General features: G+C 43.3%; 2 protein-coding genes across 2 annotated transcripts in view; both read left to right on the top strand.

Annotated features, from left to right (window-relative positions):
- Nucleotides 1-3,857, top strand: part of notch2 (notch receptor 2) — a 46,739-nt gene extending 42,882 nt beyond the window's left edge. Inside the window, exon 35 of the mRNA XM_030049047.1 lies at nt 80-3,857. Coding sequence (XP_029904907.1) covers nt 80-1,546 — 1,467 coding nt within the window. The 3' untranslated portion in view covers nt 1,547-3,857. The remainder of the gene's footprint in view (nt 1-79) is intronic.
- Nucleotides 3,858-4,368: 511 nt separating this feature from the next.
- On the top strand, nt 4,369-13,396 carry slc35a3a (solute carrier family 35 member A3a). The gene is made up of 8 exons (XM_030050256.1): nt 4,369-4,739; nt 4,887-5,110; nt 5,805-5,959; nt 6,114-6,236; nt 9,707-9,881; nt 10,863-10,981; nt 11,145-11,278; nt 12,016-13,396. The coding sequence occupies exons 2-8, from the start codon at nt 4,921-4,923 to the stop codon at nt 12,104-12,106; spliced, it is 987 nt and encodes a 328-aa protein (XP_029906116.1). The 5' UTR covers nt 4,369-4,739; nt 4,887-4,920; the 3' UTR covers nt 12,107-13,396.
- Nucleotides 13,397-13,769: the final 373 nt, after the last annotated feature.

The raw sequence follows: 13,769 nt of genomic DNA, 5'->3' as shown, positions 1-13,769 counted from the left end.
TATTTGGATTTTATACTTTTTCTGTGTCATGAAAAGTCTCAGAGACAAATTTATCTATCTTTGGTTTTGTTCTCTACAGGAGGAGACCCCACTGTTTCTCGCTGCTAGAGAAGGCAGCTTCGAAGCAGCTCAGGTTCTCCTTGACCACTACTCCAACCGTGACATCACTGATCACCTGGATCGGCTGCCCCGTGACACCGCCCAAGAACGCATGCACCACGATATAGTCCGCCTTCTCGACCAGTACAACCTGGTCCACAGCCCTCACAATGGGCCCAACCACATGAGTGGGAATGGAGGGCACTCCTCCCTTGTGTGTGGGGCCAATGGAGTGGGCTTCATTGGCATGCGCCCTGGACCTCAAGGCAAAAAGAGCCGGAGGGCTGGAGGTGGTGCAAAGGTGGGAGGTGTTGGTGGGGGAGCAAAGGAGCTAAAGGACATGAAGGCCAAGCGGAGGAAGAAGCCTGCTGGAGGAGAGGGGCCAGGTGTGGGAGCTGGTGTGGGAGGAGGAAGCGGAGGAGGTACAGCAGGAGCGAGCACTAATGGCACCAAGGCTGCAGGAGGCCTGACGGAGAGCTCTGTCACCATGTCACCCGTTGACTCCCTGGAGTCTCCACATTCATACACAGGTGACACCTCCGGTGGCGTGTCCACCACAGCCAATTCCCCTCCCCTCCTGGGCAGCCCCAGCTCCAGACCCCTGCTGCCCCCAGTTAGTCACATGCTGGGCCAGCAGCAGGGCTGGGTGGGCATGACCAAGCACAGCTATGGCGGCCATATGTTTGGCCTGGTGCCACACCAGATGGGAGCATCCCACCCTGGCATGGGCCAACACCACAGCCAGGGCCCAATGCTTACACCCATGAATGTTACCATGAGCCGGGAGCAGCTGCCTCCCATTGTCACCTTCCAGATGATGGCCCCGGGGCCGGGAGGGGGACAGGCCATGCTGAAGCAGCCCCAGCCTGGGCCGGTGCAGGTCCAACCGTCCCAGGGGCAGAACCAGAACCAGAATCACTCCCAGCAGGGGCCGGGTCACATCCACTGCACCCAGAGCATGATGTACCAGATGCCTGACCAGATGGGCATGGGGCACGGGCTCTCCCACACCCTCCAGCACCCCCACACTCACACCCTCAGCCACGGAGGCCACGGGATCGCGGAGGGCCAGTCTCGGCAGCTGCCCCCCTATCAGGCGATGCAGAGTCCTGTGGATAAGTATCCCACACCCCCCTCCCAGCACAGCTACACCACTGCTGGCTCAGAGGGCACCACCCCCGGCCACCCTGCCCACCCACCCAGCGAGCACCCATACCTCACTCCCTCACCAGAATCCCCTGATCCTTGGTCGTCCTCTTCACCACACTCCAACTCAGACTGGTCTGATGTCACCACCAGCCCCACCCCCCTGGGCAACCCCCACCACGCACTGCCCTCGTCACGCCACACACACATTCCAGAGCAAGTGCAGCTGCAGCCTCAGTCGCAACAGACGCAGCAGGGCTCCCAGCAGCCTCAGCGTGGAAACATGCAGGTGTTTGCATAGGCCGGTCAGGGGAAAACAGAAAAGGACTGACTTTGGGGTTCTCATATTCTGTAGTTAAAACTACAACACTTAACTCTTACCTTGTTCGTCTTGCTCTGTTTTCATTAATTTCCCTGTTTCTTCTTTGTTATTTTAATCAATCACCTCCCCTTTTGTGTTTTCTTTTTCTCTTTGCACTTAAGAATACTGTTTATAGTTTCTAATCAAAACATCACTGACTGTTGTCAGATAGAAATCAAAAGCTCTGAATACCAAAAGGTGTGATGTCAGTTGTCACAAGCTAAAAGTGTTTTCCTCTGTTGGCCCATTGATCACAGCCAAGAGACCTCCGCTCTGTTGGCTGCATCAGGACTTTTCTTCGGGGTCTTTAGCACCCAAGACAAAACTGCTTATTGAGGAATCAACGAGGAACAGCCTATCAGATGGTTGGTATTACATGAGGAAAATGGACTGTTGAGATGGACGTTGAGACGGGACTTTAGATATTCTGCTGCGCTCATTCTCACGAGCGGCACAGAGCTGAGCCTTACTTTTGGCTATTTGTTTGACATTTTAATATTGTAACATGCTATATGCTATCCTTCAATATTTTTTTTAATGTGATAAGCCTGCCAATACTAACTCTCCGTTTGAAACATAAACTCTACTTTTTTATTTGTTGGGTCACATTCAATCAATGTTAACGCTTTTATTGTCAAAGCAAAACTGCCAAGTTGTTGTCTTATTGTTTTTTCGTTCATGTATTATTTCTGGTTTTTGATAGGGCTCAAGGGGGAATGTCATAAATGGCTTTTGCATGGTTAAAAAAAACATACAAATACACACACAAATGCATCTAGTCACTATGTGGTTCTAAGCTTGTGGTGTAAATAGCTCTTCATCAGTTTCATTACAGTAGATACATAACTAGTGTTCACCCCCAGGCCTTGTCTGTAAGAAGTTAATTTGAAAACCAAATCAAAGTCTGTCTGAATGCAATCTTATGTCTCTCTCATGGTTTCTCAGCACAGAGGGAGTAACTGTCACTTTAGATGACAGTTACTCCTTCATGTGATGGTGAGAAATTAAATGAGGGGGCTTGAGAACCTTTATGCAAAACACACACACACACAAGTGTTGTCACACATTAGTATTGTTACTGTTGTGTTGTGGGGCAAGTATGTTGAAATGTACATAAATTAACAGGAGGTTCTACCCCATATTTACTGAGCTTGATTTGACTATGACATGTATATGTTAAGATGGCTGTTACTGTTCTATACTATACAAATATTGTTCACACCTCTTAAGTGATTCAAATGGTTCCTGAAGGTGTACTTTTTTTTTGCTTTGAAATGGCTGCTTCTGTATGTTTTCTCCTCCAAGATTATGTAATCATTTCTTGCTTAACTACAATCAGTGTATCTTTGCACATTTAATTGTTACACAATTCATAAAACAAGTCTGGAAATGTGTAAGATAGGTTGTACTGTCAAAATAGGAGTCGTTTTTCTCTTGCTGATGCTTCTTCAGAGTCGATGTTGAGCATAGCTTCGTGTGACTGCTCTGTAACCACAGACAATCATTCATCTTTTCAGTTTTGCAACTTTAAAAAGAACATCGGTGTCTCTAGACCAAATTTATTTGTCAGCCAAATATATAAATCATTTCCAAATTTCAATCAGTTGTTGTTTTTGTTTGGATTACTGTTACATTGTGTGATCTATGAAAGACTAAAATTTAAATACAATACAATACAAACAAGTTTATTAATCCCATTAGGGGCAATTTGTTTGGAGCAGCTTGTTGTACACAAAACACAGAAACATACAATCAAATAAAGAATGCAATATACAGCAAAAAAGGAAAAAAATGCCAGGGAAGCTTGATCCGCTGTGCACGTACACACATACACGTGCACACACTCACACACACACACACACACACACACACACACGAATATTCCCAGCATCTGGCACTTAAATAATGTGATGACCTTATGATGTCCCTCCAGGTTTACAAACTATTTGTACATTGGATTGTCAGTCAGCTTATAACTTGTTTTTTTTAGTAAGAGCCTATGGAGCATGCCATTTCCCATACAAATCTGAGGCCATTTCTGTGTGCTGTATATAAAACATTTTTGTATTTTCATTGTACTTTTCTTTCTGTTAACCGTAAATAGCCTATAATATACATGTCATATGAAGTAGTTGCCCTCACGTTTGTATAAGGTAGAAGATACTTCTTATAATAAAGAACAAACGTCTGTTGGAAATAAACCAAATGATCAACCAAATGTGCTTACTGAAATAAAGCTCAGATCTTGTAAGATCACTGACGTTCATTTACTTCTCTTTCTTAAAATCTAGGAAGTTGATCGTGACAAGTTCAGATGTTTTAGATGCTGAATGGATGAGTTGCCAAATAAAGACAACTTGAGACAGAGAGGTAGGTGGAAGTTTAGAGGTTAAGATGTTGAGGAAATTTCACCCAGAGATATTCATTCATTTTCCTTCAACCTTTATTTATACTCAAGAGATCATTAAGTGGTGGCGTCCAATAGCAATTACATCGAGTTGATTACAAAAACATAAAAGAGAAAAAGCATGACCACAATTAGATAAAAACAGACCAAATAATATGGAAAAATTCAAGATAAAAATAGATGGTGTAAAACAAATGCAACTATATGTAAACAGTCTTTATCTATCGTAAATATTGACCGTTCGGCAATATTCCTGCAGGCATGCTGCAGGAATAGCCTATTGAGGGTGTCGTGCCGTGCCAGGCCAGCGGGTGGCGCTAAGTCAAAGAGGAAGTCAGAGAGGGTGTAAGCGAGGAAGAGGTTTGTACACGGAAGTCATTCGAGGTTTTCTCCTTCTCTCTTTCTCGGTAATTTACTCTGTTCGCCTGACAGGTCCCTCAGCCGGAATGGCAGTCCACCCTGCGGTACTTTGTGCGGGAAGATGAGCCGTCAGCGTGCGGTGGTTAGCGGACAGTGAACGTGGCGCCGGTGCGGGTCAATGGACGCGAGAACTTGAGCCGCCGCTGTTTTGACAGCTGGGTTTCGCCTCCAGTACCTGGCTGCTGCGAGCTGGAAGGAAACCACACGCACTGTGCCCAGAGAGGGACCCTCTTGATTGCAAAGTAAACTCTCTACGCCCCTGAAGTTGCTTTTAGAGGGTTTTTCTAAAGCACCAGTCAAAGAAAGGTAAGACTTGTCTCTGTCAGTGACCTTATTTTCTGCTGCAAGTTTCCCTGCAGGTTTATTTAACTTCCTGCACGGCTTTGTAATCACATTCACGGTTGTGTGTATTGTGTAACCCCTGCTTTTTGTTCCGTTGCCGTCACTTCACAGTGTGGTGACCAGCTCCTCTTCCCGGCCGGTGCTCATGGCTTCCTCCCGGCTGAAGTACCTCTCCCTGGGCGTGCTGGTCTTCCAGACCACCTCCCTGGTGCTCACCATGCGCTACTCCCGCACCCTGCAGGGCGACGGGCCGCGCTACCTGGCCTCCTCCGCCGTGGTGGTGGCCGAGGTCCTGAAGATCTTCACCTGCGTGCTGCTGGTCTTCAAGGAGCACAGTGAGTGGGCCTGGCTTTCTGTATTACATCAATATCGCGCTGTTGACTGGCTTTTTGGATATCTTAATGGCAGAGGAGTTGGCTCTTCCTGGTTTCAAATGTGTCACAGTTAAGGGCCTGCAATTTCCTGAACTGTTTTAGCTGTTGGATGATGTGCCTCCATCTGGTTGGTGATCATATCCATATTACTTATCTGTAAATATTATGTGAAAGCAGAATTTCATCATAACATGTCATCACATTATTGATATCAAGGTGTTTAGTCGAAGATCTATGTGAATTTGCCCATATTGCTCAGCCTTACATGGTAATATATAACCTAATTAAAACTCAAATTTGCAAAAAAGCATTCCCTAGTTTGATTTAGCTGTTTTCATTATTAATTTAGATGAGTATCAACTTGATATCCCCGCTTCATCACGTTCTGCTTCTATTTAGAGACGGTGAATGATATTGAATTGTTGCCCGGCCATATTTGAGTCAAACTGGGATGTTGCATGACACTAACTCACTTTAATAGCTGGTCATTAACCTCAGAAAAATGACTCCTAGTCCGTTAAAAGCTCATATAAATTTTATAACTAATGCACGGCTTTACGATAATAAGTTCTGCCAACGCTGATGGGTTTAATCATGATTCTGATTTAATGATACATTTTGTCTTGTAGTCTAACATCCTCCTCCCTGTCCTCAGATTACAGCGTGCGGGCTCTGAACAGTGTCCTTCGCCAGGAAATAGTGCACAAACCCATAGAAACGCTGAAGCTGGCAATTCCCTCGGGGATCTACACGCTGCAGAATAACCTGCTCTACGTGGCGCTGTCCAACCTGGATGCTGCCACCTACCAGGTACAGGGCAGGAGGGTGTCTGCATGACCCCCCCAGTCCCATTGGTATACCGCAGTCACAGAGCTGGTGTGCCTTTGTGGGGCATTTAGGAATCAGCACAGCCCATGTTTGTGTTTACAGTGCTCACTTCATGCTCTCCTCCTGTCTCTGTCAGGTAACATACCAGCTCAAGATTTTGACCACGGCTCTGTTCTCGGTGTCCATGCTGGGTCGCAGGCTGGGCGTCTACCAGTGGCTCTCTCTGCTCATTCTCATGGCCGGAGTGGCTCTAGTACAGGTCTGGTACACCTTCATGTCTTTCTTATGTGCCCTTGTGCTCGCAGAAATAAAAATGAAGCTGATGTTGAATGAAGAGATGAGAGGATGAAATGAAGGGATGTTGAATGTTGAACATTGTGTTTGTTACCCCAACAGTATTTGGAAGTAAAAAAAAAAAAAGAAAGAAAGAAAAAAGCTTCCAATAACAATATATTGGCCAATATTTATATATTTTTAAATAAATAAAAACACACAGCTATAGCAAGAAGGGCTGTGTGATATGACCTAAATCTTATATCTTGATATACTGTGATTTCATATTCCGGTAACAATACATATCATTTTCTATAAGTTACATGAATAAATAGTTTATATAAAATGTCCACATGGGAAGACCTAATCATAAATAAAACATTTTATTAAAATAAATGCATATGTAAAGTATGACTGTGTAAAATAGAGGTGTAATGATAAAAGGAATCTATTTGCGATTTACTCATGCTTCTCGATGTTGGCATAACGCCGTGTCAAAATGCCGCCCCAGCTTCGCCATATGTGTGTGTGGCTCCTGCAGCGGCTTACTGCACCTCTCCAAAAATGTAACCGGACTGCCGAGGGCCGTTACACTCCTTTGTGCTACCTCTGTTTTGTGCCGGTTGGTTGCCACCGAATGAAAACATCGTGACGCTGGTTTTCATGTCTTGTCAATTGACTGGAACCGAGGAAGTTTGCATATCTGTTGTGATGTTGTCTGCTCGACCCCAAATCAAATCAGACACTAATCAAATCGTTGAGCCAGAAATATGTGCTGGTGGCTTGATGTCTTCTAGTTCAACAACTATAACAACTTAACACAATCTACGACCATCAGCTCAGTGGTGATACGCTGCCCTACCAGTAGTGTAAACAATGGAGTCAGCTGGAGAAAGGATTTTGTGATAACACCGGTATCACAAAATAGTTCCTATCAAAAGTGTGTTTTTTGTTGCAATATGTGTTTTATTTGTATTATTTTGCATATCATCCAACATCTATCTGTGATGAGCCACTACCTGCATATAATATCAGCCAGCTCATATGTGGGTCGATGTCTAACTGATATATTATCACCTCCTCCTCCTTGACAAACAAAGACAATCCCAGTTAGTTGCCGTCCTTTATGCCATAATCCAAGGTGAGCATTCACACAGAAGTCAAGGTCCGATGTCAACAACGCATTGGATTAACCCACTAACAGTGACGATACAGGATATGAGGTTATTCTGTCATAAATCTGACAAATCACCAGTCACCTAGCGTAAATGGATATGCTCCCAGTCAGGATGTCAAGATTCTTCACGTACTGTTGGAACTGAATGTTTACACTGCACTATATTCAGTTGTATGGATGAAGTTGTTGTGTGTGAGTTCAACAACAGCCACAGTGTTATTTGACAGTTTGACAAGAAGAGCTCATTTCAATTTTACTCCTCATGTTAAACCTAGTTTACACTCAAGTGTCAATTGAAAGCTTATTCCCATCAGTGTCCACCAAAATGTGCTTTTTTTTTTACCCCTACAAGTATTGCTCCCATTTGACTCTTAAGTATTGATTGTCAGTTATTTCCTATCACTGTTAACCAAAATGTAGTTGTCTGCTTGAAACAGACAGCTCTGCATTTCAGAAACTGAATTATATCAGCAAACAAGTGAAATACCAACAGATGGAAGCAACTTACCTCTGCTACCAAATCTATGCTATCATATGATATATGATTCCATGATATATGATAGATATTTATATGTTTACCAGCAGTGTGATTCACTTGAATTCACACCGTTTGGGGATTCAAGGTAGGAACGATTTTTCATTTTTGGAAAGATTTGATTTGAAGATGTGAAGGTATTTTTTTAACTGAATGATTTGAGAGCGATGTTGCAAAGAGCGATTGCTTCTATTTGTTGTGGAGCCATTCTGCTCTCAGACCCTAATACACACAGTCAGCCAGCACGCTGCAAAGAAAAGTTAGCTGGTGGACCTAACAACATGTCGATATCCCATCAGACATGATGTTGACAAACAGCCACAGCAGCCATGCAATTATCACCCCGGCCTGTTGTTGTGGAGAAATGAGATATTTAACATAATAATGTGCTGCAGTTAAGAGGCACAGACTTGGAGAGTCTAAGTATAATCAATGATGTGCAGAGGAGAGGAGCAGTTTCAGCAGACAAGAGCTGCTGCTGAAAGGTGAGAGAGTGCAGGCAGCTTGTGTGTGTGTGTGCTGACACCTTTAAACTCAGGATAGGATATCTCACATACAAATGTTCTGACGCTGTCACCTCAGTTTTTATTTCCAGAAGATAAAACACAAGACTTCTAATAGAGTCACATAGGAGAGCCACCCTTCTCAGCACAGTCATAGAAGGAAAGCAACGTGCCACACTAACAAAGAGCAGCAGCCGGCCTGTCAAACAGGGGGAACTTGTACTGCAGCAGGCTGTTCATATTACACTTCAAAACAGGAGTAAATGAAGGAGGTAGAAGTGGCAACATTGCAGTTGTTCCCTTTGTTACCCAGCCACTGGTGAGCACATTCTGTGAACTTCATTGTATCTGAATGGCTCTTAAGTTTCACTCTGGTGCAGTTTGTCCTCTTTCCTCACAATGCAACAATGTGTATTGCTGTTGCCAACTTAGACACTTAATAGTTTTTTTCAGTTTTTCGTCATTTCCCTGCTCAACAGGAAATTCAGGTTTGTTTGCCGACAATTATAGCTAATTCAACAAAAGCTTGAATATGCTGAAATTGCATCACCCCTGTGTTCATGGCATGAAAATACACACTAAAGCACATGATATCTAAATGTCACGGGTGTGCTTTGATCCCCCTGGCAGCCGGAACCAGATATGTGACTAGATGCCAAAAGTGCCTTTGAATATTTATGTTTCATCCTGATTTGCATGTCTTTATATTGTTTATTTAAGGCTTCACGGTCGCTGTGCCTGATTTACAGCACATCCTGTGTGTTTGTCAGTGTTTATGTTTGTGGTCATGTTTGTGCGAGAGGAAGGGGGAGTAGGAGTTGAATGCTGCTTTGATAAAAATGTAACGATCCAAAGGTTGCACAAAACAGAAGTGGTTTAAGATTATTAATCGTGTTTAAAGCCAAATCTGAGTTTAACCTCAATTCCAAAGGTGACTGTGCTTTTTACCATTCTGATCCCAAGACTTTGGAACACCCTGCATGAGGAACTTAGACCAGCTTATTCAGTATTTTTTTTTTTTTTTAAATTACCTTTTCAAACACACTTTTATAGTCTTGCTTTTCCATTCTTTTTTTTTTGCCCACTCTTTAATCTTGTACCGTTCCCAGTGGGTGATTTTTGTTAATCAGTTCTTTTTAATGTTTCTCTCAAGTCCACAACTTTCCAGCACTTTGTAGCACGATATTAAAAAAAAAGTTAATTATTATCTATGTTCTCTGTACTTTTGTGTTTCTCTCCAGTGGCCCTCTGAGTCACCTGGAGCTCCAGAGAAAGAGACCCTGTCCGCAGGCTCCCAGTTTGTTGGTGTGATGGCGGTGCTGGTGGCCTGCTGCTCCAGTGGCTTCGCCGGCGTTTACTTTGAGAAGATCCTCAAGGAAAGCAAACAGAGCGTCTGGGTCCGCAACATCCAGCTAGGTCTCTATCAGTCGATCAGTTGAATCAGACTCTTCTGCTAATCTGTACCATCTAGAAAATGTAAATCAGTACACCGAACAGTGACAACAACAATAATAACGGGAAATACAAAATACTCCAAAGCCTTTTGATGACAGGTCCTGCCGTCAACAAGAGGAATTATGTTGTCAAATATTACTGTAGTTGTTGTAGTTGTTCAACACCGATAAGGCAGAGAAGGCACCGCTCCTCTGTTGTTGCAGCAAACTCTTGCAGACAGTACACTCCCCTCTCTATGCACACAGAGCCAGCTGGGCTTTTTACCTCAGATCGGCTTCAGCTAAGATGAATGTTCCTGTCTAGTTTATTTTTACCTCAGAACGTGTGAGGCGTGTGTTAATTCTCTTGCGATTCATTTCCTGGTGTGAGCTAGGAACTTTTTGTTTTCTGTTTTGTTTTTTGTTTTTTTTGTTTTTTGTACCCCTGCAAATGTTTGAGCCAGTGCCTGGATCTGTAGCAGCAACAACAACAACAATAATGCAGTTTATTTAAAGCATATTTTTTTTGTTAAAGCAATTCTCAAAGCGCTATAAGAAAAAAAAAAAAAAAAAGAACACAGTTAAGTAAATCACAACTGGAAGAAAAAAAGTGGTGAAAAATAGCAGAGCAGCTGAGGTAAAAAGCAGTGGTGAGATGTTTAGCGCTTAACAGAGATTTTGCTTCTCGAGTTCAACCTTTTGAATTTCTGTTTTTTTACAGAAGGTATGATGTACTCGCTGTCCAAAAATGGTCAACCAATAAAAAAATAAATAAATAAAAAAAACACTCCACATCTGTAATATTATATGGGATATGAATGCAAGACACTGGAGATGCACCTTACAGTTGGTTCAAGTCAGATCTTTTGATCAGACTTGAGAGTGAAATCTTTGTTTCAGATCTTAGAGTGAGATCTTTTCTGTACTTTGATCTGTGTGTGTGTGTGTGTGTGTGTGTGTCCAGGGCTGTTTGGCTTTGTGTTTGGCCTCATCGGGATGCTGGCGTACGATGGAGAGAGGGTGAAGCAGTCCGGCATGTTCCAGGGATACAACACAATCACCTGGACTGTCGTGGCTCTGCAGGTACCTCTCACTCTCCTGACAGTCTCTGTTCGGATTGGAACAAATATGCATCTTGTCAAACCTCTGGGGTAATAAACGAGTTATTCTGTGGATTAGATTCCCTGTAGGGCCTTTTGGGTCGTGCCTTTGTCCATCTGTGTCTGTGTGTTTGTTGTTTCTCCAGGCGCTGGGTGGTCTGGTCATAGCGGCGGTCATCAAGTATGCAGACAACATTCTCAAGGGCTTTGCCACATCACTCTCCATCATCCTGTCAACTCTTATATCCTACTTCTGGCTCCAGGACTTTGACCCCACCGGGTAGACACTCACACACACACACACACACAGACTCACAAAAAGACACCTGCAGTCACTTATTCACCTCTATTTACAGGATGTACAAATTGCTTCAGGATGTCCAAACTTTTGTGTTTTATGACAGTTCACTCAAAACACAAAAAATATAGATGTTTTTTCTGCCAAGTGCAGTCTGTCCATCCAGGTTGTTTCTGTGTGATTTGATGAGGTTTCCAGTCTCCTACCACCCCGGTGCCATGGAGTCAGACTGGTATTCCTTTGTGGAGCTCAAACCATCAAAAACGTGCATATGAAAAACTCAACAACATCATCTCTTTCCAGAAACAATGACACAGATACCTGACGTCATCCCCAGTTTCAGTGGGAACTATTTTCTGCTAAAGAACACCAGCAAACTGGGTCTCTCTGAGTGAGCTCATACTGCTGTGATGTTGTTGCTGGTTTTCACACGTACATTTTTACACGAGCTCCAGCACAAATTCCTATGATCCATTGTAATGAGGTAAAGGCAGACAGTGGTGATGGTAGCAGACTGGAAACTTCACCGAATCACACAAACTGTCTGGATAGGCAGACTGCACCAGGGGAAAGTGGGAATATACAGTGTTTTTTGTGTGTGTTCTGGGTGAAAGCACACCCAAACACACTACCTCAGTCCCTAAATCTCTCAGTGTCCGTGCATTTCTGTCTCTCTCACCACTTTCCTCTCTGACAGTGCTGTTTCTTGTCATCTGCAGTGTGTTCTTCCTGGGGGCCATCCTGGTCATTGCAGCCACTTTCCTTTATGGCTATGAAGGCAAGCCCTCCCCCAACCCCAGCAGGGCTTAGGACCACTCTCTGCCCCTACGGAGGCACACAGGACGTCCTGTGAGAGGGTCAAGAAGGAAGAGGAGGACAGACAGGAGAGGAGAATCGAGGGTCGGAGGAGACGAGCAGGAGAAAGAGGGGGAAAGGACTTTGTCATAGCGTTGTATTATGATCACAAACAGCAGGAGAGGCTTCAGGGCGGAGAGCAGAGGACTGGGAGAAGAGAGAAGCAGGATGTGGACGGAGAAAAAAACTGCAGAAAGGCCTGAAGAACAGCAGCACGCACAGCGCTGTGATGGATCTCAACACCACAAGTGCCTCAGCTGGGAAGGGTAGCCAAGATGAACTGGAAACTGTGGCTGAGTAAGGAAGGAAGGATTTTTTTTTTCTACATTGTTACCACTGTACAGAAAACCTCCACAGTTGTGGGAGATTTTCTCAGCAGGACTGATTGTATAGGCGAAGAATCTGTTTGACTGCCAGTCACCATTACTGCCACATCAATCTTAACTCTACAGTAAACAAATAAAACATGAGGACAGACAGGCAGGAGTTGCCAGAAGGGCACGTTGATAAATAGTGTGGCTGCTGTGCAAACTGTTGGCTTGTTGACGCAAGAGTCGCTGGATTTAAGACAGTAACAGTGACATTTCACTATGTGGCCCTGGTGTAGCATTGTATAGACTGGTATTAGCATGGTCTCGGGAGTAAATAACAGTATTACAGTCATCTGACTGTATAAAGTACAATGTTACAGGAATACAGAAATCTGGCACTTGAAAAATACTATTAAGACCTGTAACACAGTTTACAGATAGACTACTTATAAAGGTGATTATTTGTTTAGATATTTTTGAAGGGAAAAGGTCGTTTTGAATATGTTGCAAAGATCATTTTATAAAACTAGACACAACGGGTGTAAATAATAGCACCATTTAAATTATAGTCAATGAATTTAAGTAAGTTGTTTAATTTATATTCTGTAGATTTGGGGGCAAAGTAATCAAAATGTGACTGACAGCAGCCCAGCTACTGTAAGTTACTGAGTCAGGAGGGAGTTTATCATGATACTAATTCCATGCGAAATCTATAAGGTTTTGTGTAGAAAGTAACTTTCCAAACCCTGACTGTACGGTTCTGAGTGGGTTTTTATCCCTTTACAACCACTGCATCAGTATGTTTTTTTGTTTGTTTGATTGTTTGTTTTTTGTTTTTTGTTTTTTTTTTTCTTTGGTTAAAGCGGGTACAGTTAATTACTTTACTGTTGTATTTACCAATTCTGATCTCTTATAAAGGAAAATATTTCCTTCAGCCTCACTGTTTTATTGTGTTGGGATCAGTGTTTAGCTCCTTGATCTTTTTCACACATTGACAACACACTCACACTTCGTACTTGGGCTACAATGCTGCACATATGTAGTGGCACAATATTATTTTTAAAAATCCGCTCTTGTTTGGCTGTCATTATTTCCATCTCCAGATTTTCCCCCAGCTTTCTGTGGGTGCAGATAAACTCTAGCACAGTTAGTCGGGAGCTTTTGACGGTAAAGAAATTGCCTTGCAGAACTTTATAGCAGGGATGGCACTACCAATAACACTGTAGACTAAATAAAATCAATAAGTAGACACAGTTAATGTTTGACATTTGTTTTAATGAGTTAAAAACACTGCATGCAAAGGCCAG

Source organism: Myripristis murdjan, chromosome 4 (assembly GCF_902150065.1).
Source record: "Myripristis murdjan chromosome 4, fMyrMur1.1, whole genome shotgun sequence".
Taxonomy (NCBI): Eukaryota; Metazoa; Chordata; class Actinopteri; order Holocentriformes; family Holocentridae; genus Myripristis; species Myripristis murdjan.
Note: the sequence above shows the minus strand (reverse complement) of the source record. Positions and strands in the feature narration are given on the sequence as shown.